This window comes from Squalius cephalus (assembly GCF_949319135.1).
Source record: "Squalius cephalus genome assembly, chromosome: 14".
NCBI classification, from domain to species: Eukaryota; Metazoa; Chordata; class Actinopteri; order Cypriniformes; family Leuciscidae; genus Squalius; species Squalius cephalus.
The window spans coordinates 10,207,387-10,232,152 of NC_137135.1; the positions used below are offsets into that span (position 1 = coordinate 10,207,387).

A 24,766-nucleotide genomic window follows, 5' to 3' on the forward strand; every position below is an offset into this window, starting at 1 on the left:
ATTCATCTCTGCTTGTAATTTGTGTATTTGTTCTTCTTTTATTACTGACTGTTCACTTGTTTTAAATAATGTGTGAACTTTATCAGTTAGGCTAGTAGTTTTTAATGTAGGCTCTAGTAGCTATCGAAAAACTTCAAGTGAGCTAAATGAAAATCAGAGTTATTATAAAACTTATCTCAATTAAAAACGTATCTTAAACTACAGTATGAGATGGTTAAAAACAAAACTGCTCAATCACAAAGTACCAGCGGCCAGACAAAACAAACATCTATAAAAGCAACGCTATTCAGCGCAACACCATACCCAAAAAATGTTGATAGGCTAGTGTTTCTTGCTAAGAATCTTTAATAGGTCTAGCCTGGCATAATACCTTTGAATGTTGTCAATGTTAATTGCAATTTTTTATTTATTTAAATATTACATTCTTTTTGTTTTCTGCATTTGTTTAAATTTGACTGAAGCAAGAGTATTATGTCTTATTTTGTTTCTATCTTGTTTGGTAACCAAATGTTCAGGATTTGTAGATCTTTAAAATAATAAAGCTTTTCAGAATCGTGAGAGAATCGTGATCTTTATTCTAAGCATAATAAAAATTGTGATTCTCATTTTAGTCAGAATCGTGCAGCTCTACTCACGAGAAGTTATGAATTATACGAGTTAACCTGAGTGCATGGTTTTTTAATGACATGTGGATGCATTAAGTCATCTTCATTTATATAGCGCTTTTAATAATGTAGATTGTTTCAAAGCAGCTTTAGAGATAAGCGTATAATTTAAGGTAACAGAGATTGTTTTGGCTTTATAGCGGTTCTTTAATAAAGTTATTTTCCAGCTAAAGTTAGTTGTGATTGATTCGCTTCCGTCGCAACGATCATTTGTTCTTAAATTAGGGGCCGCTAAGACAACACCATTCTCTCTACACAGACTTTAAGCGCGAACCTGTGAGAAACGCTGATGGCGTTCACATGCGCATTAAGAATTGGTTCTATAGTTATGTGCGTTTGAATATGTGCACAGGTTTGTAATTCCCTACAAACCAAGCCTAAACAAAGTACTGGTCTTTCCTTATAAATTTTGATACAGAATTTTATTTTATTTTATTTTGTCACTTCGGGGTAGGTACGCAAAACGAATTTTCCCAACAACGCTTTATCTGTATAGTGGTAGTGGGATCCTCCATAGGGAGAGACTAGTTGGCACTTCAGCACTGCGTTGTCATCGGGTCCAGGCGAAGGTACTTCGTCAGATCTGGATACGGCCTGGATCCGGCAGGCTGGGGGAAAACCTCGGGATAAACAAAGACACTAAAATTAGCGTAGATGCCATTCTTCTTATGATGTAACGAGTAGGCTACGTCAGGATTTATGGGAAGTGTTCCCGGTTCCGGCTGATGGAACCGGGAACACATTAGTCCGGTATCAACAAAGGCACAGGGAAGAGACAGCTAAAACATGAAACCAAAAAATACACAATTATAATTGTATATGTTTTGTTTAAGTTTTTAGCTTTTAGCATCGCAAAGAAATATATTTCTGCCTCATACGCTGATCGGAATCCTCATCGGATCGCAAGGAAGTTATTTCAAACACTGGTGTCTGAAAGTGAGTTTTGAGCAGAAAATTGTTTAAAATGTCTTAAATGTTGAAGTTAGCTTGTAGCCTGATATAATAACATGGGAAATGAGCATTGGTGTTGACCCTTTCCAGACTCAGGTAAACTCCTTTGTTCATCACCACTCCTCAAGCCCCATTTGGCCCGCTTTGGACCAAGGTATTCGGCGGGCCAAAAAACCCTGCCCGCTGGCCCAGAGGAAGCCCTGATGAGGCCCGATCATGGCCCAGAAGTGACAGTGGAAACGAGACTGGCCCTGACACACACTAGATGGGAAACACGATTATTGCTGTCCTGTTTCCAGAATGGTTTTCTTTTAGTTCCTCTTTTAAACATGGCATTCGGCAGGATGAGTCATTGAGGCAGTTTCCTGTCCCTAATTTACACTGGAGTATGTGTGTCTGGGCCATGACACAGCAGCTCTCAAAGTGCTCGAATGCTGATTTCCAAACAGTGACTGATCCTGTGAACTACATCATGCTTGGTGTTCAGTTGTCCCTGTGCTGACCGACCCATTTACACTGAATTTACTTGCCTCAACATACATGCCTGGAAGTTTAGTTTGCCTAGGACAGGTCCACTGTCCTGCAGAGTTTAGCTCTAACCACTTACCTGTAATTTTCTAGTAACTCTGAAGACCTTGACTAGCTTGTTACGGTGTGTTTGATTAGGGTTGGACCTAAATTCAGCAGGACAGTGGCCCTCCAGGACCAGATTTGAGGAACCTTGGGCTTGTAAGATCTTGATGAGCTGATTTAGGTGTGTTAAATTGGGGTTGGAGCTAAACTCTGCAGGATAGTGACAGGATTGGACACCACTGTCTTAAAGGGATAGTTCACCCAAAATAGTCAATTCTGTCATCATTTAGGCTACATCATCATGTTGTTACAACCCAGTATGACTTATTTCTTTTGCGAAACATAAAAGACATTTTGAGGGTGTCTGTGTTTTGTTTTGTTTTTTCATACAGTGGATATCAATGGTCACCAAACGGATTCTTCTGTCAAAATTTTTTTGTGTGTTCTGCAGAAGAAAGTCATACAGGTTTGGAACGATATCACACTGCGGCGCTGTGAAGTGTAATCCACAAAAGAGCGAGATACAGGATGAAAAAGATACGGAAAACTTGAATGAATACAGGGAATCGACTAGCCTAGACATTAACCCTCTGGGGTCGACAAACGTCTGTGCGTTCTCTCCCATTTTTTCCTGATAACAGCGGAAAGAACTTAAAATACTCCATCATTTTTGTTCAGATAAGAGTGATACATCATTCAAAACTGTAAAGGGTCTACTTTTATTTGTGTACACTCACAATAACAACAAACCGTAGTGCTTTTGTAAAATAAAGAAAACAAACGGGGTGTGCTTTCTGCTGTCTCTGTCTCCATGAACCTTCTGAAATGCATCACAAAAATGAACCGAAACTCAGCGTATATTTGCCACACAGACATGAAAACATTTTTATAGAAAGCTTGTTTTTTTAAATTAAGTCAAACGAAAACAAATATTCTCTGATTATGTAATCCGTATGAAACCAACGAGAGGTACAGTCTTCCCTGTCTGAGATCAGTATCTGTACTGTGGCCAAACCCATGTGCATTAAGTAAACATTCATAAAACTGAAACAGTATGCTAAATAGTCTGTATTCAGCTTAATATTCAATAATATTTTTGATCTGAACTGAGCTGGATGACATCACTGTTTTCTCCAGAGCTGCTGTATAGATAAATTAATAACTAAGGATTTTTACAACCAAAATGAACCATCACTGAACTTACTTAAGCTGGACTATGACACTATTTTCTTAGATCTGCTGTAAAGCCTAAACAAACTTTGTTGCATTATTTTCCTGTTGTCACTGTAAAGCTTTGAAACAATCTGTATTGTAAAAAGCGCTACAGTATATAAATAAAGGTGACTTGACTTGACTATGCTCTACTATGCTGTAAATTTTTTTTTTTTTTTTTTTTTTTTTTACAGATATTAGCTCATAATAACTCATCTGTGAGTCAAGATCACATTGTGTTCACTATATGCCTGAAGCCGGGGTTTTCAACCACACTATACAATGTAGAAATCCTTACAAATCCTAAGCTTGTTGGTGGTATTATCCAGTGTAGTTTGCCTTGAATCAACAGGTTTCGGCTGAGGTTGCAGTACGGCCATTTCATCTGCGTGGCATCTTGTTAATTGATAACGCAAGTTGGTTGTGTTTAATGAATATTTTAGTGTAGCCTGTCAAAGCCCTGAGTATTCCCTGACTTATTTTTAAAACCAAAGTGTGGCCATTCTTGCTCCCGCTTACTTCTGAGACATTGACCGTATGTATATGACCAGCAACTGTTAGTTTGTAGACAGCATGGCAGCGTTTAAATCCTTTTTAAATACATTATTTAAAAAATGTAGGCTTGATACTAGAGGTTGGAATATCGATACACTATCGTGCAAAAAAAAATTGTTATTTTCACGCAGCCCTATGCATCTCCTTAACACCTGCCATAAGTGACAAGATCACTTATACTGGACAATTTTTGCACTTTGTTTCATATCAAAGTAACAAATCACAAATCTTATTCTGATTTATTGCAGAGACACACTACAAAGGTTTGTTCTTTCATCAAATGAAAACAGCATCCTAGACTAAAATATTGATTCTTGAGATTTAAGATTCAATGTTGGTTCATCTGAGAATTGATTAAAATCAAGAAATCAATATTTTCAACCCAGCCATATTTCCGAATGTAGTTTTAAATCAGATACATTTAAATATGTACATCTGATTCCCCTTATTATCATTGTTCTGTGACCGATTGATTGATCGTCAACATTTCGCATGTGTAAGTACAGCAGCCAGATAACTATCTATGTCCCACACTACTATCTGATATACCCATAGCGGCTGTAATAAAAATAAGACATTTTCTTTTTCTTGTCAGTATTGCTGTTTGATTATCATTCTGTTGTTGACATAATAGACAGCAGCATGTCTGTCGGGCTACATTTACACTGCTAGATCTAATGCACAGATGCCATATTTTGTCCCATGTGTCTATAATAACTCAAGACATAACTGACATTCACTTCTATAAATATCTACATAGAGATGAATAATTGAGACACAACTGTGCTAGTGTTTCTTGGTAAAATAGGAGGGTGTCGGCTGTTGCTGAAACCATATTTTGTAAGAATCACGGAGAAACTGCTTATCATTTCCAGTAACTAGGCACATCACAGTACATTTTTTTTAACAAAGTGATTTTGACCTGTCCCAATTTCTTTATGTCACTAAATAAAACAGCCTACAGCAATCTCATATTTGTTTTATAATCTAATAAAATAAACTGAAAACATTATTGTGGTAATAATAATAATAATCTAATTTTAATATTGTTTTTATTTGAAACATAATATTTAACAGTGCCCCACATAATGTGTGCTTTTTTTTTTTTTTTTGCTCCTATTGCAAAAAATGTGACATTTCTTGAAATTGTTACACATTAGATGTTGCATTTTGCACCCTTTCTACTACATCCAGGAAGTCAAATTATGTCACCATATAGCGCTTTACACAATACAGATTTTTTTCAGAGCAGCTTTACATTGTTAAACATGAAAATTATGATTCAGAATGAAATTCTGCTGTAAAGCAGCTCTAAAAAGACAATAGTGAACAAACAGTCATTATTCAGCTGAAATCAGTCAACAGGTTTAATAACTGTGTAATCAGTCATAGAATGAGTTCACTTCATCTATGAAGCAGCTCTGGAGAAAACAGTGATGTCATCATCCAGCTCAGTTCCATTCTCACCGTAATTTCGAATTCGAGATATTCTTTTGCTTTTGTAACTCTTGTAATGAGAGCAGTGTCAGTACTATGATACGATCTAAATCCTGACTGCAATACAACTTTAAATCTTATCTTTTTTTCTGTACATGATTAGAATGTATCTTGTTTAAATTTTCTTTCTTTTCTGAGAAAAAATAATAATGGCCATCCATTTTTACCACAATTTACAGAAGACAACCCACTAAACTTTAATTCAGTGTAACAATAGTTTAAATGCAAAAAAATCTTGTCACGCATATTTTGAACAACAACCATTTGATGACATTAAAATACTCTATTTAAGTGTCACAGTGCAGCCCCCATATACTAATTAATTGTAATTTTAAATCTTTATACTTTATACGGTTATTGATCCGTCGCATATTAAAATAACGTACACCTTCATTAAACCCTAAACATACCTGAAAAGCAAATGTGACATAAAAATGCATAAGCAACCATACCATTTTGGCTTGATTCTAGTCGTCTTTGAGCTCTTTTGTCTTGTCTCGTGTTTCACGGGATTCGTACCAGCTGAGCTACCGAGCAAGAAAAGCCAAACATATGGAGCTGGTTATGTGATGCAAACTACAAAGTATCCATTGACAAATCATGCACTACGGTAAAAAGTGTTTTATGGTCATAAAATAATATTTTGCAAACAGCCACGTGAAAATAAGTCTTTATTAATCCACAATCTGCCCCTAATGGACTGCATTTAAATGGACTGCATTTTTATATAGCGCTTTCAACAGACTCATGGCCACCAAAGCGCTTTACATATTGTGTCATAATTGTGTATGAAAAGGATTAAATGATCTTGCTGTTTTACTGCCTCTAGTGTTCATTTCTTTTAGAAACTGCAGCAATATGTAGGTATTGGTACATATTTCGCTTTTGCAGAAATGTTGCCTCAGGTACTTTTTTCAATAAGCCTGTGAAAAATATGCTTACAGCTTTCTTGAATTTTGTCCGATGGCCATGAATTTCACATTGTTCTATAATATGTTTTTCAGCTATTTTGTCTTCAAATTTTGATTTCAAAAAACTACTTTTTCGAACAAGACCGAAGTTTGTCCAATTATCACCAAATTTCACACAGATCATCATTAGACCATGCTGGCAAAAAGTTATTTAAAACTTAAAGCTCTTAAACTGTTTGTCAAAGTTGATAAAAAGGGTTGATATTAAAATTGTCAAAGTTGATATTAAGTCGCAGCATAATATTTTATGCAGTATCTTGCCAACTTCTACTGCACTTCATATGTCAAATCATTAGCATGTTCTGATGCTCCCTGCCATCCTTGCTTAGCTGGTCATTTTGCTTATGACCTGCCTGCACGAAATAATTACTGCTTAAAAACTATATTTATGAATTTAGATATATATTCAGCAGGATGGGTACTTTGGGTGACATAGGGAGAAATAAGAAACCAGAAATAAGCTATTATTCTGTCAACTGCAATCCTCAATACCTTTCTCTTCTCCTTGCTAAGAGTGCCGCTCAAGCTACTGGGTCTGCATTTACTTTTTGGCAGTGCCTAGCAACTCTCTCTTTGTTTGTGGGCATTTAAATTAATCTATAACGTATGTATTGAATTTAATACAATAAAAAATGTACTAAAATATATATATAATTATACATTTTAACACAGTATTTAACATTCCTAATTTATCTGAACTAAAACAAGATGCTAAAATTGTTATTCATACATTGATACTATCATTCAGTATAATGGAAGACACTGTGGTGAAACAGAAATTACATCAAATAACAAAAACATTATCCTTCAGCTTATATTACAGGCTATCAACTGGCCACCTATATCAAACAGTGAGCTTAACCAGTAAGTTAATCATCTAACAAATAAAGGTTTTTTTGTTGTTGTTGGCATTTCACTTTCTATATAATATGGAATATATTTTGTAACTTGGTAATTTATATGTTCATTTAAAAATGTAATGGTAAAATCAAAGTGTGGACCATTACACAGAATGACAGTTTTGCAGTTTGTAATATTATTTCATCCCATATTTTGGCATTTTATTTTAACAAAAGTTATTTGAAACATTAAAGTAGATACTTACATGCAATATGTTTTCTATGTATAAAAAAAATCAGTGTAACAGTTACAGATACTTTGACCCAGATACTCTTTAAGAAGGAACATAATTGTGAGGATACTTAACAGAAAAGGGAGATTTGTGGTTGGTCTGTATTTAACTAGCCTAATCAAGTTGTGTGTTTTTTTTTTTTTTTTGGGACATATCCTAAACAAAGATGAATTAATGATATTAAGAAGAGGATCTATGACCTCTGGATGCATCTCTTTTAATAACGTAGTCGGTATAGGATCTAACATACATGTTGTTGATTTTGATTATTTTTTAAAGAAGTTTTAGAATTTAGACAATTCTTCCTTTCCTGTAGCAAAGTTTTGTTCCTCAGGGAGTCTGTAGTGTACCTTCTGATGCGATACTGTAGTAGAAGGTTGCATGGTTATAATTTTCTTTATGATAGCATCAATCTTGCAAATATAGGAATTCATAAAGTCATTACATGCTGTGCTCTTGGGAAATATCTGCACCTGTTGATGCTTTATTTTGTTTATTTAGTTACTTTATCAAATATATACCTTGTGTTGTGTTTGTTTCCTTCTAAATGTGTTGAAAAGTAAGCAGATCTAGCAGTTTTTAAGGCCTTTCTGTTGGAAGAAATACTTCCATTTCCCAGGCTGCTCTCTCCGAGTGTGATCGTACCACAGCATCAGACTGTTCTCCTTAATCTCCTTTAAGTGTAAAGGAGCAACTGTCTAAATTGCTATAAAAGAGAGAGTTCATAGTTTCTGTTACAACATCAAGATTTTGTGAGCTATCAGATATTCTGTTGAGACAAATCAGGAAAATTATTTACAATGCAGTCTTTAGTGGTAGTACTAGTAGTGATAGGTCTAACATATTTGTAACACAGAGCCTTGGCTAAATGTATGTAAATCTAGAGTATGATTATGACAATGACTAGGTCCTGACACGTGTTGTCTAACTCCAATAGAGTTAAGATGGTCTTTAAATGCCAATCCCAATGCATCTTTTTCGTTATCTACATGTATATTAAAATCACCAACAATTAGGACTTTATCTGCAGTCAGTACTAACTCTGATAGATAGTCAGCAAATTCTTTGATAAAGTCTGTATGGTGCCCTGGTGGCCTGTATACAGTAGCCAGCACAAATCTCAAACGTGATTTATCATTTACACTATACTGTATATTGTCACATTAAGCACCAACACTTCAAAAGAATTAAATATTTGAAACTAGACTTCTTAGTAATTCTGAAGATATTACTATAAATTACAGCAACACCTCCCCCTTTGCGTTTCAGACGAGGTTCATGTTTATAACAGTAATCTTGCGGGGTGGACTCATTTAAAGTAATGTAATCTTCTGGTTTCAGCCAGGTTTCTGTCAGACACAGCACATCTAGATTATGATCTGTGATTATTTATTTTACAATAAGTGCTTTTGTAGAAAGGGATTGAATATTCAACAAACCAAGCTTTAGCATTTGCTCATCTGTATTATATCTGTTTTTTATTTGTTGAACATCAATTAAATGATTACCATCACATGGGTTTGGTAGATTTTTTTTACTAGTTCAGGGAACAGATGGTCACTATATAAGGTGAAAGAGTCTCTATGTGATGGGATTTATCTGACCTCAGTGACGTGAGACAGTAGCAGACGGTCACTTTGGCCAGTCTGTCTGCTTCCTGACCTGAGCCCTAGTTAGTCAAGGTTCAACTCTAAAGGCCCCTTCACACAAAGAACGATATAAAGATAACTATATTAGCGTCCACACCAGCGGATGATATTGTACGGTTTATTTTAAGAGTGTGCTTTTTTTATCATTCATCAGCTGGATAGAATCATTTTGAAAGTGATTCTAACAATATCGTTTCTCTGTGCTGTTATCATAGCTGTGGTGTGAACTCTGCTATTCTTTAATATTGAGAACAATTTTTAGAACTATATCTTTATAGTTATCGTCCTTGGTGTGAACGGGCCTTAAGACTATGTGTCATATCACTAAGGAGAAGACACCCCAGGAGGAATGAAGGTCTTCTCTTTTTAACAGGTCAGCTCTGCCCCAAAAACTTGTCTAGGCCTAATTGTCTATGATTGTCTTATTCTGCAGACACCATCCAGACATTGAGTGACTACAGTCTGCTATGTATCTCGTCACCCCGATAAGCAGGGAAGACAAGTAATAATCTCACTCCATCTGTCAATACTTACACAAAAGAAAAGAAAAATTATTTGAAAAGAAATTTAAAAAAAGTTTTAGCCCCTTTTTTGTATACTACAATATTAATGTTAAGCCTGTGTTAAAGGGCCATATCAAGTTTTTATTTATTGTTTTATGGAGTCATTTAAAAAAAAAAATTAATCTGTATCTGTGCCTCCAGAAAACTGCATGGGAACTGACTTACTCTCTTTCGTAATGATTTCAACTCCATTAAACCCTTTTTTAAAAATTCTACTACTATTTTCCCTCTTTCCATACCATCATGAAGCATTGAGAGATTGATCTGTCTTCCATCAGGTTAGGTCTCTCTCCTTCCTGCCAACACAAGTACCAGGGGTTCCATCTAGCCTATATGGTTGTTACCTGCTTCAGCAGAAGAAAATAAGAGACACTTTTCATTTTTTATACCACATATGCCACTTGAGATTCAAACTATTGGTGGCAGGTAACAACTGGACAACAGTGTAGGCCTGCAGCTATTTATGTGATCAGTGATAATCACTTCTTGATTTATTATTATTATTATTATTATTATTATTATATATTGTAAAAATACTAGTCTTTGTCACTTAAATCATCAAATGCTATTCTTGGCAGTATTCATGTAATGCTTGACTGTATGTGAATGTGGAACTTGAAAACAGAAAAGGAACTGTGTCATTTTAAGGTCTGTGCGTTTGAGCATGACATATGAAACATTATCCATAATTAGATGCCATATTTCAGCTCACTGAGGTATTCTGAACCTCTCTGGGTTCATGTGTCATTTCTTCTATAATTGCCTAAAGAATGTTTGTTTTTCCCAAAGTGAATACACCGGTATTAGATGTTCCTCTGTGCAAATGTATCTGTATCTGTGTTGCCAGTTTTCATTTTTCCTGGATTCGCTGTTTTATGATTTAATACAGTTTTGTTATCAAAAGTAAAAGATGAAACTTTAAAAAGTTAATCAATCTTTTAAAATGTAATGAAATGAAATGTAAAATCTTTAAAAAAAAAAAAATCTTTTCATTTTTTGGCAAATAAAAGTGCTACACAACAGACAGATGTTTACTGTTTAAATAAAAATAATTGTGATATTTCTTAAAAAGTAATGTTTTCAGCTCTGCAGATGAAGTTTATGTGTTCATGTTCTTCTCATATAGTGAAACGCAAATTTTCATGTTCTTCTCATACAGTGAAATCCAAATTTTTCCAAATTCTGTGACATTTAGCATTATACAGTAAATTCCTAACAACACAGTATTGTTTAGCAACTCAGACACTTAACCAATATTATAAATAAAAAACAACGACTACTGCTTTGTGGAGCTATTTATACATTTTGGGACACTTCTAAGATGAAGCGCACAAGTGCAGACATCATAATCACGTGTTCACATCCTTCAGCAGGGCCCCATGGTCATGTGTGTTTGTGTTATTTCTCATGGTTGTCCTTGTGTTTGACAGGGTCGACATGTGAAAACAGGACAGCTGGCAGCCATCAAGGTCATGGACGTGACAGAGGTATGAGCTTCTTCACCTTTAGAAGAGAGAGAAACAGTTCATGTCATCAGCTGAAGAATGATTGATTTTTTTTTATTTTTTTTATTATTTATTGATAAAATGTAATAATTTGTCATGAAATATGACACAAACATTTATTAAGGTATGCCCTGGAAATCAATTTAAGGTGGCAAATATTATGCAGAATTTTGAACACAGATGTGTATTTGCAGTGTGTGAGAATAACAAGCCTATAATGGTAAAAATTCACTTACTAATTTTTTATAATTCCCATAAATCAAAAGCAGCCTCTTCAAATGAGCTGATTCCGATTTCCCCTACAATGACGTCATCATAAGGGAGAAGCTCCGCCCACAGCCGGTGACGATCTGCCCTATTAGCATAGACACACACACAGCCCTGAGTGAGAAGCACAGAGTTTCTGTATCCTCGCTGTAGCAGCTGGAGTTGTACAATGTCTGTACTAAAGAGGCATTACAAGTGTTGTGTTTTGGGATGTACCAATGCACATAAGAGTCTCTATATCTGTCTTTTCAACTTTATTGCAATACAGTGCATAACTCAAATGCAATAGCATGTCATAAAAGCAAGATGACAACATAAGTTATAACCGTAATTAAACTAAACTGTTATGTCTGCATGCAGCATTTATTATCTGGCTCTGTAGGCATCTTACAACAGTTCCCCTACGAGAACCTGTACAGAGATTTATAGATTATCATGACGGAAGATGCTAATCGATGACTTAAAGATAGTTAACTCCACATCAACTACATAAATTGTCACTTCTTCTTTAATCTCTCCAATCTCCATCATCGTCCGACTCCGGTTCAAACATATAAGGCTAAACACCTCTACTGACAGTTTCTGACATTGTGCGTGAGATTGTGCTGTTTTGTTGTTGCCGGTATGCTGGAGCATGAGCTCTTGAAGCTCCGCCCTCTTCTTGAAATGGGGCCGGGAGCACCAGCTCATTTGCATCTAAAGAGATACACAAAAACGGCAATTTTAACATGCTATAAAAATGATCTGTGGGGTGTTTTAAAGGTGGTATCAGCGATTTCAGGCCCAAACATAAATGTTCACATTCATCTAATCTTACCTAACGATCCGCTAGCTGCCCGCCCCATAAGCATGCCGTCAAAAAAACGTGTCTCTGTAGGCAGCCTAGGCTCTGAGATCTGCACACAAAAACAGTTGTTTTCACCCGTTTTAGCCAAACACTCAAAACCCAAACAAATAGTGTTCCAACCAATCACCGACAGGGGCGGGTGTTGTGAGGTTTTCGCGTGCAGCCGTCATAGGCAGCCGTGCACGAGCGCAAAACCTCACAACACCCGCCCCTGTCGATGATTGGTTGGAACACTATTTATTTTGGTTTTGAGTGATGTTGATACCAACTGTTTTTGTGTGCAGATCTCAGAGCCTAGGCTTCCTAGAGAGACACGGTTTTTTGACAGCATGCTTATGGGGCGGGCAGCTAGCGGATCGTTAGGAAATATTAGATGAATGTGATCATTTATGTTTGGGCCTGAAATCGCTGATACCACCTTTAAGCTCAAACTTCACATATACACACTGGGGACATCAGAGACTTAATCTTAATCTTGTAAAAAGGGGCATAATAGGTCCCCTTTAAGTAAGTAAGTAAGTAAGAGCTAATCGAACACTGATGAGAATATTTATTCTGAATTATTATAATCAGAAATATTGATTTATATATATATATATATATATATATATATATATATATATATATATATATATTTTTTTTTTTTTTTTTTTTTTTTTATATACAATGACCAAGACATTTCTCCAAGACAATCCCAAGCTTTAAAGGAGAAGTTCACTTTTAAAATGAAAATTCTGTCATCATATACTCACCCTCATGTTGTTTCAAAGCTGTATGAATTTCTTTCTTATGCTGAACATTAAGGAAGATATTTAGAAGAATATCAGTAACCAGACAGTTTTTGGGTCCCAATGACTTCCATAGTATATTTTTTTCCTACTATGGAAGTCATTGGGACCCAAAAACTGTCTGGTTACTGATATTCTTCTAGATATCTTCCTTTCTGTTCAGCATAAGAAAGAAATTCATACAGCTTTGAAACAACATGAGGGTGAGTATATGATGACAGAATTTTCATTTTAAAAGTGAACTTCTCCTTTAATGCTTGGGAATCCCAATGTTAAGAGTTAACCCCCCCCCCCCCCCCCATATAGAACTTAAATGGATATATTTTCTGCCCAGTGTTTTACTTAATCTCGCTCCACTTATGATCTGAACACATGAATGCTGGAATTTAGCGTTTATTGCGCTTGCAATATTTTAGTTAAATGAAATGTTCATGCCAGTATGTGTTCTTTTAAGCAGGTGACAAATGCTGTTTCTACCACTAAATATAGGCTAGATTGTGGTTGCTGAATAAATGCACTCATGCAACCATTGTTTAAAAAAACAAAATTATTTGGAATTGTTGGAGTTGAAGGTGAAGTATGTATATAAGATTTTTTTATATTAAAATATATTACTATAATATACCATTAATGGGTTTATCTCCCCCAAATTGTAAATTGAGCCTCCCAGGCACCATCAAAACACTGATGGTGTTCTGCTCATATCTGTCAGTCTCCTTCCAGCTCAACGTATAGTGAGAGTTTAGGGTGTGTCTACTGTAACAGGAATCGGTTACAGAAATACAAGCCAAATTTCGCAGCTTTTAGATCTTCAAAGATTAAACGAGTCATGAACTTGTTAAAGCAAAGCATTGAGACCATACAGCATCATCATGCACCAGTTCATAAAGACAAATGTACCAGTTTATGATGTTTACATTGACGTGTCCAGTGTAGACAGCCTCAAACACTTGCACCCAGTGCAGATATGTTGAATGGGTTTATTATACATACTTCACCTTAAGTAATAGGAATCTCACTGATTTAGGTTTTGGGAGAACCTTCTACATTTTCCTTATTTTTTTCCAGTTCATAATAGAGAGCTTGTTAATGTATATGATGAATATAATAAATATTTTCTGGAAACTCTATAAGGTCAAATAAACCATAGTATGACAAGAGGAGAACTTTCTCTTTCAAACAACAGTGATTCATAGTGGTTCTGGTTCACATCATCTCTTAAAAAGAACAAACAAACACTTAACTAAGTAGTTCATTCGACTTCTCTGTGTGAGGAACAGACTGGATTGTAATAAATTATTCCCTGATAATCCTCCACCATAAATGGAATATTCAGCATTTATTGATGCATTGTGCCAGATTTTATGTCAGCGACATTTGGCTCTAGCAAGAACCAGTGGCATTTGGTGTAATGACATACAGTAAAACAAATGTTTTTTTGGCCAAGAGAAAGATCTGTGGATAACGACATTGGTTAAAATGCTTAAAGATCATGGTTAAATTGATGATGTTAATTGATGTGTCTGATACAGGGTATGTAATATAATTAATGAATCATTAATTAATTAATTAATTAATTAATTATTCATAATATCACAACCAGACAGTCTGCCTGACCACTACACAAGCACAGTGACAGCTAAACTCATCACACAAGGCAACAAGTCTGTTTGATTGTTTTTTATAGATTTTATTTCTGTTACTTGACGTGGATTGAGTGCATTATTATACAGATTTTAGTCAGTACAAGTGTTTTTTTTGTTTTGTTTTTTTTACTCAATATGAGTCAGTTATGAAGCTTTCAGTGAAAGACTCTGCTCTCCCCATCACAGAAATGCTGTTTCCTGGTTCCCTTTCCGTCTTGCATTATCTGCCATGGGAGATAACAGAGCAACGTAGTGGTCATTTGAACCCCAGGCTCCAGATTTCCTTTCCCCTGACCATTACTTTCACACACACCTCTCCTGTCTTTCCTCTTGTGAAAGGACTGTGAAAGCAGCCTTTACATATAAATGCTTATGTTTGGAGTGCTCTTTTATAAAGGGAGTCTCAATATATTGGTCTCCCTTACTAAGTAATGACATTTTTAACAGGGATTGTTATTCTTGCTGTCATTATTTAAGTTGTCTCGTGGTGACAGAGATCAAATGAAAATTTACAAATGTATTTTGTCTTCCGCAGGACGAGGAAGATGAAATCAAACTGGAGATTAACATGTTGAAAACTCATTCGCATCACAGGAACATAGCCACGTATTACGGTGCTTTTGTTAAGAAAAGTCCTGCAGGTCAGGATGACCAGCTTTGGGTGAGTATCTACTGAACCCAAATAAACAATCAACCAGATTTCCTCTAGAGGCTCTTAACTGCTTGTGTAAAGTCTCTCACATTACTAGAAGAGCCAGAGTTTGTGCTTCTGAGGTTACAGAGATACGTTCCAAAAACGGTCCCTGTAGCAATGTTAAAGGGAAGAAGGAGGCAGGAACCGGCGAACATAAATTTATTCACAAAATAAACATAAATAGGAGGAGCTCCTTTTATCCTTCCGGAGCTCCTCCGTGGGACTTTAGACCGGTGTGGTGTGACTATCATTTTCACTTGCGCCACCGATCTCTCTCCGTTCCCGCGGCTCTCGGCCCCGCCCTGCCTGCCACATACCCGGTTGGCTGTGCGTTTTGGGATCTGGTTCAGCCATCCGTGGCTGTGCGTTTTGGGATCTGGTTCAGCCATCCGGTCCTCCACCAGCTGGTAAAATCCTTCACGGTGCCTGGCGGCTACACTGGATTCCCCAGGTGAACGGCCTTGTACTTCCCCCGTCCTCTGAAACAGAATATTTATATTTGGGTCAAGCATCTTGTCTAAAGCAGACCCCACACCTAAAGAGATTTTTCATTCACACCTAGATCCCAGTGGTGGCGTAATCTAGCTTTGTTATGCTGTTGTTTCCCCACACGACAGAATGGCAACAGCAATAATGGTTGGGAGGTGCGCTTTTCTTGCTCTCTGGACACGTTTTACACTGATACTTACTTTACTGCAGTGCTTATCTTGTGATGGATTCCATCCTGCAACAGCTGTTCTGAGATCTTTTCATGGACATTTCTGTAGGCTTTGATTGTTTATATTGTCGTAAAAATGTCAAGTCAAGTCACCTTTATTTATATAGCGCTTTTTACGTGTATTATCGCACAGCTCTGTATATATCTGTGTATCCACATACAAACAGTTTACTAACTTAGGGCGATATTTACTATATAGCAAATCTCAACTGCTTGATTGCTTGTATCATTGCAAAATGTAAACTATATTATCGCATGAAGATAAGGCATGAAGATATTAATATGTAATATCATGATTTTCTGTAAACCTATACAAATATATTTGACTTGACAAACTTAAAATTTCTTCCAAGTAATGTTCAATACTTTGCAGTGTAAATTGACAACAGTGTGTCTGTGTACATGTGTGGCTGCTTACCTCCCACAGTTCCTGTGCCGTTACGATACCGCTAAAAGAGTCCCTCAAAAAGTTCAGACGATTAGAAGGGGCATTAGTGTCTGCCGTGGGAAAGGGCCTTTTACATTCTTTTCCTCAGCAGTTCATATCTTCAGGGCCTTCAAGGGTGTGTGTTGATGTTTAACTGAAGGACTTTACCATCCTGATTAAGCTACTGAGATAAATACAACGTAGATAACGAGTCTAGACGTCTGTGCTGTCACACTCTTGTTAGAAGTGAGATGTTAAAGTGTTCTCTGTGTGTGTCTTGGCCTTCAGCTGGTGATGGAGTACTGTGGCGCAGGGTCGGTCACAGACCTGCTGAAGAAGACCAAAGGAAACTGCCTTAAAGAGGACTGGATCGCATACATCTGTAGAGAGGTTCTGAGAGTGAGTAATCACAGCTAAAGATTATTGATTGTTTACATTAAGACGTTTAGGTGGTGGGAAAAATGGGAGAGCCTTTCCTCCTCTGGCATTACAGTGAGTGGAGGATATGCTAGAGTAAATATGATCTAGTACCTCCTGCATGCAAAACAAGTCATGTGTTCAGTGAATAAATGAAATGTTTCAATTACCCCCCCCCCCCCATATCACAAATTTCATCCACATTACTTGCATGCATGCTCTATTCACTGTCAACCATAAGAAATGTAATCTTATAATTGTAAAAATAACATTTCAATTAACTCTTCTGCAATTTGAGCTAAAAAGCTGTTAATTTGTAGTCACTTTCGTCAACATAACAGAAAACAGTTTTTTAATTAATCAATTCATTCATTTTATTTTTAAAGCTACACTGTGTGATATTTTCCCCCATCTAGCGGTGAAATTGTATATGACTACCCAGTGAATATTAGTTTCTGTTCCTTTCAATTTCGAGGGCGTTTTAACTCCTACGGTGGCCGTATTATTCCAAGATTAACATGGCTTCCAGTTTGCGCCTTTAAAAATATCACCTGTGATCCGTCGCAGCACAGATTTATGTTACAAGGTAAACAATACTTTTTCACCATTGACGTGAGTAAAAGTAACGCAAGTTATACTAGAGGTCATTCTGGCGTTATGCACAACCATGCTATGGTTAGACAAGCAACTATAAAACTTCAAATTTACACAAATAGGCTGAATTACCTGTCGAGAAGAAAGCAGGCAACTTCGGCGTCCGTTTTAAAATCTTTGCTCCTCATGAGCTCTTTCCATCTGGGAAAAGTTATTCCAGTATTGACTAGTATTGATCCAGTATTGATCCAGTCTTGCTGATTTGCCTGTTGCGTTGACGTTTTAATTCTCTCTTTCGCTTCCTTGGCGACTCTGCTACATGTCCTCGAAAATAGGCGTGATCCTCCATCAGCAATCTTTCAAATCTGCCGGCAGTCGCGAGTAATCTCCCCCTCGCATTCGTCTCTGTGTCTCTGAGTGTAAAGCGCGAAAGGCGAAGCTTGAATTTACAGATATGTCCCTCTTTGGCTAATGTAGTTTCAAGATGGAGGGGCAACATGGCGACCGGCATTCGAACCCCTCACCCGTATGTACTTTCAATGGCAGATTATAAACTTACAAGAATACTTTATTACTTGAAAGAAGTAAATATACATTAATGAGCACATATATTTTTGAAAGAACTAAGTGTTTTTTGCTAAGAATCAACTAAAAAAATTACACAGTGTAGCTTTAAGAAAAGATTGGGCAAGTTGAAATGAAATTTTAAGAAAAGATTGGGCAAGTTGAAATGGTGACCAACACAAATGCTGTCTACTGAGCTTAACCCGAAAATATTCCTTTAATTCCGCAATGAAAGTGTCCAATAACCGGTAGCTCATGCAGTAAGGTAGTATTTGGCTGGTCACACGTCTGCTCCCCATCAGGTGACTCGCTCTTATTTAAAATCAACATCTCTAACGCTATGTCTGTCGTCTCATGTGACACAATAGTATTCATTTCTTTGTGTAAAACAATTTTTTTTTTTATGAAGCAAAATTGACATTACATGGTGACGTCACAGCAGCATGTCTGTCACACCACTAAACACACTCTCATGGATCACCAATTATTGAACAACTTCAAAGTGAAACAAAGTGTATTAAGAAGTAAACATTTTCACTGAAGCCATGCACATTATTAAAAAAAATAAAAAATAAAATAAAAATATATATAGAAAAGGAGTCTTACTGTCTGGTGTGGGTATTTTTCTGTGTTGTGTGTAAACACTGATTTTGCTACTCTTTGTGTTCTCAGGGTCTGTTACACTTGCACTCACATCATGTCATTCATCGAGACATTAAAGGACAAAACGTGCTGCTCACTGAGAACGCTGAGATTAAACTCGGTAAGAATGAAGGCGAACCATTACCAGCATTAAACTCTTAATATGAGAAACAAATAACAAATTTGTCAACCCTAACCCTAACCCAGTCACATGACAAATACTGTAAGTGCTGGTACAGTATATATGGCTGAAGACATTGTTGAATTCCTGTGTTGTCAGTGGATTTTGGTGTCAGTGCTCAGTTAGACAGGACGATTGGCAGAAGAAACACATTCATCGGGACTCCATATTGGATGGCGCCAGAGGTGATCGCGTGCGATGAGAATCCTGACTCGACGTATGACTATAGGGTAAGTCCATCGACTGAGATCCATTTAAACTACTTATTTTGTCATCAACATTTCGATATGTTAACTAGAAATTTGCAAAAAAAAGGGAATAATTTACTGTCTATTGACAAAGTGAAATATCAGTGTACTGTAGTACTATACATGAGTGGTTGAATATGTTCCTGAAAAACATTGCATATTTTTAGAGTGATGTGTGGTCTCTGGGTATCACAGCTTTGGAGATGGCAGAGGGAGCGCCACGTGAGTTTACACTATTCCTAGGCATATTCCGAAAAAAACAACAACAACAACACTTTTATATAACTATACAAGTTGCATATGATTTAATGGTTCATTTTGTTTTCCACATTTCTCCACAGCCTTGTGTGATATGCATCCAATGAGAGCGCTGTTTCTCATTCCACGAAACCCTCCTCCCAAACTAAAGTCTAAGAAATGGTAAGATTACTTTTCTTTATTATAGAGAGTATTGTGACACGTGCTAGCTAGAATGTCTTCAATAGAATTTCCAGTGAGATCTCACACAGTAGTTTTGGTTTACACTGATATTGTTAGTTCCAGTGAAGGATTATTTTGCATATTTAACAGCATAGGCATAATTTACATGTCCCCCCCACTTTTTTAAAACATCTCGCGGCACGAATGTATCTAATAGAAAGGAAGCGTCTATAGCTGACTAGTAGAGTATTAATTTCATTCATTCTGTGCTGGAATGTGTTGTTTTTGAGTGTTTGTTGCCTCTGTGGCACGGATACACTGTTCTTTTGTGGCTTGTGCACAGTCTTCACACAGATGGAACATTTCACACAGATGGATCAAAAGTATGATATTAATGTGCATAATATAATACTTTTTACTCCACTACATTTCATAAAAACATGTCGGTCCTCATTATTTTGAAGTGAAGAAATCGTCACTAGCTCGAGATGTGATAGCACCGTCCAATTCGTGAACAGGCTGATTCTTTTCAAGTGACCTGTTAGATCGATTCGCAAATCGCACTAAGCGATTCATTTGTGAATCGACCGATCCGATTGCATGTGTTCTGGAGTCAACAGCTCACTGATTCCAATGATTCACTGATTCACAAGTCTGACTCAAAATGAGCCGAGAACGAGAGATCCTTGGAGTTTGAGTGTGCGTGTGACTGATAACGCGAAAAGTAAGTTAATAATGCCGCATTTTAGGATTTATTATTGTAAAAGAATATCATATTTAGGTCACGACTTTCAGTTGTTTGTTAACTAAATCTGCTGTAAAAGAGTGAACTGTTTAAGCCCATTGTATGAAATGCTTGGACATGTCCACATTTGTGTATTACTGTCTGCACAAGGTAGGTTTTAGTTAAAAACTAAACATAACATTAAAATAATGCAAATGAATGCCCATGCATCTTCCCCGCTTCCGTAGTAGATTCAAATTATATAAAACTAGTATGTTTGCATAGCGTTCTTCTTAAAATGTAAACATATTTTGCCCTATGTATTATATTGTATGCTTATATTTGTCAACACACATTTTGTTTTTCCTCATTTCTATGTACTAAATGGTATATTTTGTTATTTTCACTTGTTTGCACATTTTAATTATGCATAATTATCAATAGTAGTTATCAGTGAATGACAAGTATTGGTAATAAAATAAAATGTTTTCTTGCTTGCTGATCAATAGTGTCTGCATAATCTTCCTTATTGACTAGTGCTGGCTATTTGAAAATGCATTATTATTCATAATGATGTCAGACTGATCTGTTACCTATGTAAGCTCTTTAAGTTCTGTGTGTTTAGTATATTCCCACTCCCTCCCCCTACATATTTTGAGCAGTAGGATAGAGCAAAATAAACATTGATCAATCAGTACTTAAAGTACATTGAAATTCAAGTGCTTTTGTACATTTACTCAAGTAAAATTGAAAGTAACTAGTGCAAAATGCCCGTGCAAAATAATGTTTTTTTGTGTGTTTTTAGTAATTGTTGGTTTGGTGTGTTTGAGAGCTTATTGTTACAATTACACAGCAAAAGTTCAGTGACATTTTTATTTGTGCATGGTAGAATGCACACAGTGAACTCCGAGAAAACACTATGCTTGAGCAAACAGTTTGTGAATAGGCTACTATAAATGATGCCCGTGAAAGAGACTGTTAACGCATTGAATAGGATATGTTTAGTTGGTGAATAGCATAGGTTACTATTACACAGTAGCGATAACGTTAAGCGCACCAGAATGAAATATAATATTCAGAAGTAAACAGCGTAGATGACTTACAGATTCAGTTAACATCCACAAATGAATAAGCACGTCGATTCAGGGAGCAGTGCAAAGTGCCCGTGCAAAATCAGTTTTTGTGTGTGTTTTTAGTAATTGTTGGTTTGGTGTATTTGAGTGCTCATTGTTACAATTACACAGCAAAAGTAATATCGCGAGCAGGTACAAGTCGAAAAAGATGGATAAAGCAAAAAAGCTGTCGGGGCTGCCGCCAGCAGCTAAATAAGTGGATGGTCAAAGGCAACAGGTAGGATTTAAAGTGTGACGTCCACATGTAGGCTAGGAGATTCCCGGTGGGCCGACACATCTAATAGGCTATTTTTTTTGTCTTTGTCTTAACGGCCCATACAACTCGTAGTCGGCGGCCCATTCGTTTTGTTTTGTTTTGCTTAATTGGCGGCACTGGGTTAGTGCCGTTGTAATGCATTGGTCAAAAAAAACTGAAATTGGTCAGTTTTTTTTTAGTACATTTTTCATTAAACACGTAGATCAGCGGCCCATTGGTTCTTTTCTTGATTGACACTGGGGGGGCAAAATTGTTGCTGCATACCCCTCTGACACTGGGTAGTTGCGCCGCCGGTGTGTGTACACTTATAGAGAATAATGTGTTTGAATTTTAAAGACTTCTCGTCCGGTGTGCGACCCCCTTAACGGTTCGAGAGATATGCGAATAACAGACATACAGACAGACGTTTCTGTAATTTATAGATAGATATTTTAATAGGGTATCTGTAGTTTTACTCAAGTACATGATTTACTGTATGTACTTCATCCACCACTGGTATTTGAAGAGTATTTAGTAGCATTTAGCAAATTTACTGTCCCACTGAAGACATGTATGCAGTAAATCTGTTTTTTTATTGCTCCTCAAGGTCTAAAAAGTTTCTGACATTTGTGGACAGTTGTCTGGTGAAGAACTACCTCCACAGGCCGTCCACAGAGACCCTCTTACGCCATTCCTTCATTAAAGACCTTCCCAATGAACGACAAGTACGCGTCACACTCAAAGATCATCTGGACAGAACCAGGAAGAGGAGACGAGAGAAAGGTACGAGACACACAATGACGTGCTGATGTGCTTATGGTTTATTCATTTAGCCTGAATAGACATTCTGATTTAGACTGGCGGGGTCCTCGAATATTTTGTCGTTTTAATGTGATTTCAGGCTACACGTTCTTTCACTTTCCAACTTCTGGGATTTTTACAGATGCCTGAAATGACAGTGTTATTAAAAGCAGTTTTAATGAATTGCAATGTTGGCCTCATTTGTCTGAAGTTCTGTTTGTTGCCAATCTTAACAGAGGGAACAGAATATGAATATAGTGGAAGTGAAGATGAAGATGATGCCATAAATGAAGATGAAGGTGAACCCAGGTATGTCATAATTCATATTTCTAAAAATAAAATTACACCAATTTATATATTACACTTTCTGGAGGGAGGAGATGTGCTAGGAATAAAAAGAGCCATTACAGAAGCACAGCAACTGATTTCATTTTGATGAAATATTAAAAAGACAAACTAGATTATTTTCCACCATCAGGTTTGGCTTATACCAACTAATGAAAAATGTGACAACATTAATGCTGTATGTGCATGTTTGTGAGTGTGTGCATCAGCATTAGTGTTGTCACAATACACAATAACATTTCTATGTTTTATGTATGTATAGTGCAGAAATTGAATAATCAAGTGTAAAAAAAAAACAATAAACTGCATAGTCTTCACTGTATGAATTAAATATAAATATATTCTTCTTAAACCTACAAAATTTGTCCAGTCAAGAGCGGTAAGTTATTTTCTCTTTTGTTTGATTAACATTAAAGGGGTCATGACATGGATTTTGTTATTATTTCAATGTTCCTTGAGGTTCACTTACAATGGTAATAAAGTGTTTTGCACACACACACAAATAAAAAATACAGGAAATATACAGTTTCAGATTACTGGAACAATCGGTTGTCGGCACAAATCCATACCAATAGTTTCTCCGGGTTGGTTCCGTTGCTGGAACAGCTGAGAAGGGTCCGCTGTCATTGTACAGTGCGAGAGCGGCCTCTAGAGGCCAAATAAAGACTATCACTGACACCTCATGGAGTTTGTTTTGACGTGCAGGACACTTCAGTTCAGATGCGGATTTAAAACAGACAATGAAACAGTATGTTATACAGTACACTACAGTAAATATTTTCATATCAAAGTAACTAATTTGTTGACTAGATGCTGCATTAGTGGAGAACAGCAGTATGTTTGCCGTCGAGGCTGAGAGGATGCTAACATTAGTACCTCAAGCGGTTAAAACAATGTGATAAAAATAAAAGTAAATCCAAACCAAATGTTTAATGTCATGATTGTTACCATTTATTTGCATTAGTTTATCCATTTGATTTTGCTTTTATGCATTCGTTATGCAGTGAAGTTGCATATTTAAAGCTAGAGACATGTGAAACAAAGCAAACTGTTTCGTCATGCAGCCGACAGAAACATATTTAAAAAAATCAGAAATGCATTCAGCCTGCTCAGAACTATTTGGCCTGATGGAAAAAAAATGCAGATTTTTTCCTTTGGAATAACATGCACTGGTGAAGCGCTGATAATAAGACCAGAAAAGTGCATTAGGAAAGTAAATATCAGTTTGGATTTTATGTTGACTTGAGAGGTGAGATTTGGATTATTGAAATATAGTAGATCACTAAATGATAACTAAATGGCATCATCAGCAAGCAGCTCGATGTTTGTGCCACGATGACCAAAAAGTAGATCAATGTAAATCAATGAAATTGTTACATAGCCATAAATTGCTTTGTGACCCATTAAAATGGCTCAGGTCAGTGAGTGTGTCACCCCTCGGGTTAATGTGCTCTGTCAGTAGTCTCCACATGGCAGATGGCATGAAAACCTGACAGCCCTGCATGACGCTTTGTACAAATGTTCCTTTTCAGCATCACCCTGGTCTTAGGATTGGTGGTTTCTCACATCATTTGCTTTGTGCTCATATAGCTCTATAGTGAATCTTCCTGGAGAGTCCATGTTAAGACGAGAGTTCCTGCGTCTGCAGCAGGAGACAAACTCACAAACACAACTACTCCAGCAAGTACATAATCAAGACAACTACAAGAGACAACTGCTCGCGGACCGACAGAAGAGAATCCAACAACAGCAGGAGGAAAGACGACGCCTCGAAGATGTAAGAATGAATGTTTTTCTAGGTT

The 24,766-nt window shown here is 36.6% G+C and overlaps 1 protein-coding gene across 3 annotated transcripts in view; it reads left to right on the plus strand.

Moving 5' to 3' along the window:
* LOC307171076 (traf2 and NCK-interacting protein kinase) overlaps window positions 1-24,766 on the plus strand; it is a 67,953-nt gene that overhangs the window by 6,369 nt on the left and 36,818 nt on the right. For all 3 annotated transcript variants that reach the window (XM_079892457.1, XM_079892455.1, XM_079892456.1), the window contains exons 3-12: window positions 11,199-11,255; window positions 15,357-15,482; window positions 16,949-17,059; window positions 18,908-18,998; window positions 19,158-19,288; window positions 19,474-19,528; window positions 19,648-19,726; window positions 22,426-22,601; window positions 22,856-22,928; window positions 24,555-24,741. In XM_079892457.1, coding sequence (XP_079748583.1) covers window positions 11,199-11,255; window positions 15,357-15,482; window positions 16,949-17,059; window positions 18,908-18,998; window positions 19,158-19,288; window positions 19,474-19,528; window positions 19,648-19,726; window positions 22,426-22,601; window positions 22,856-22,928; window positions 24,555-24,741 — 1,086 coding nt within the window. The remainder of the gene's footprint in view (window positions 1-11,198; window positions 11,256-15,356; window positions 15,483-16,948; window positions 17,060-18,907; window positions 18,999-19,157; window positions 19,289-19,473; window positions 19,529-19,647; window positions 19,727-22,425; window positions 22,602-22,855; window positions 22,929-24,554; window positions 24,742-24,766) is intronic.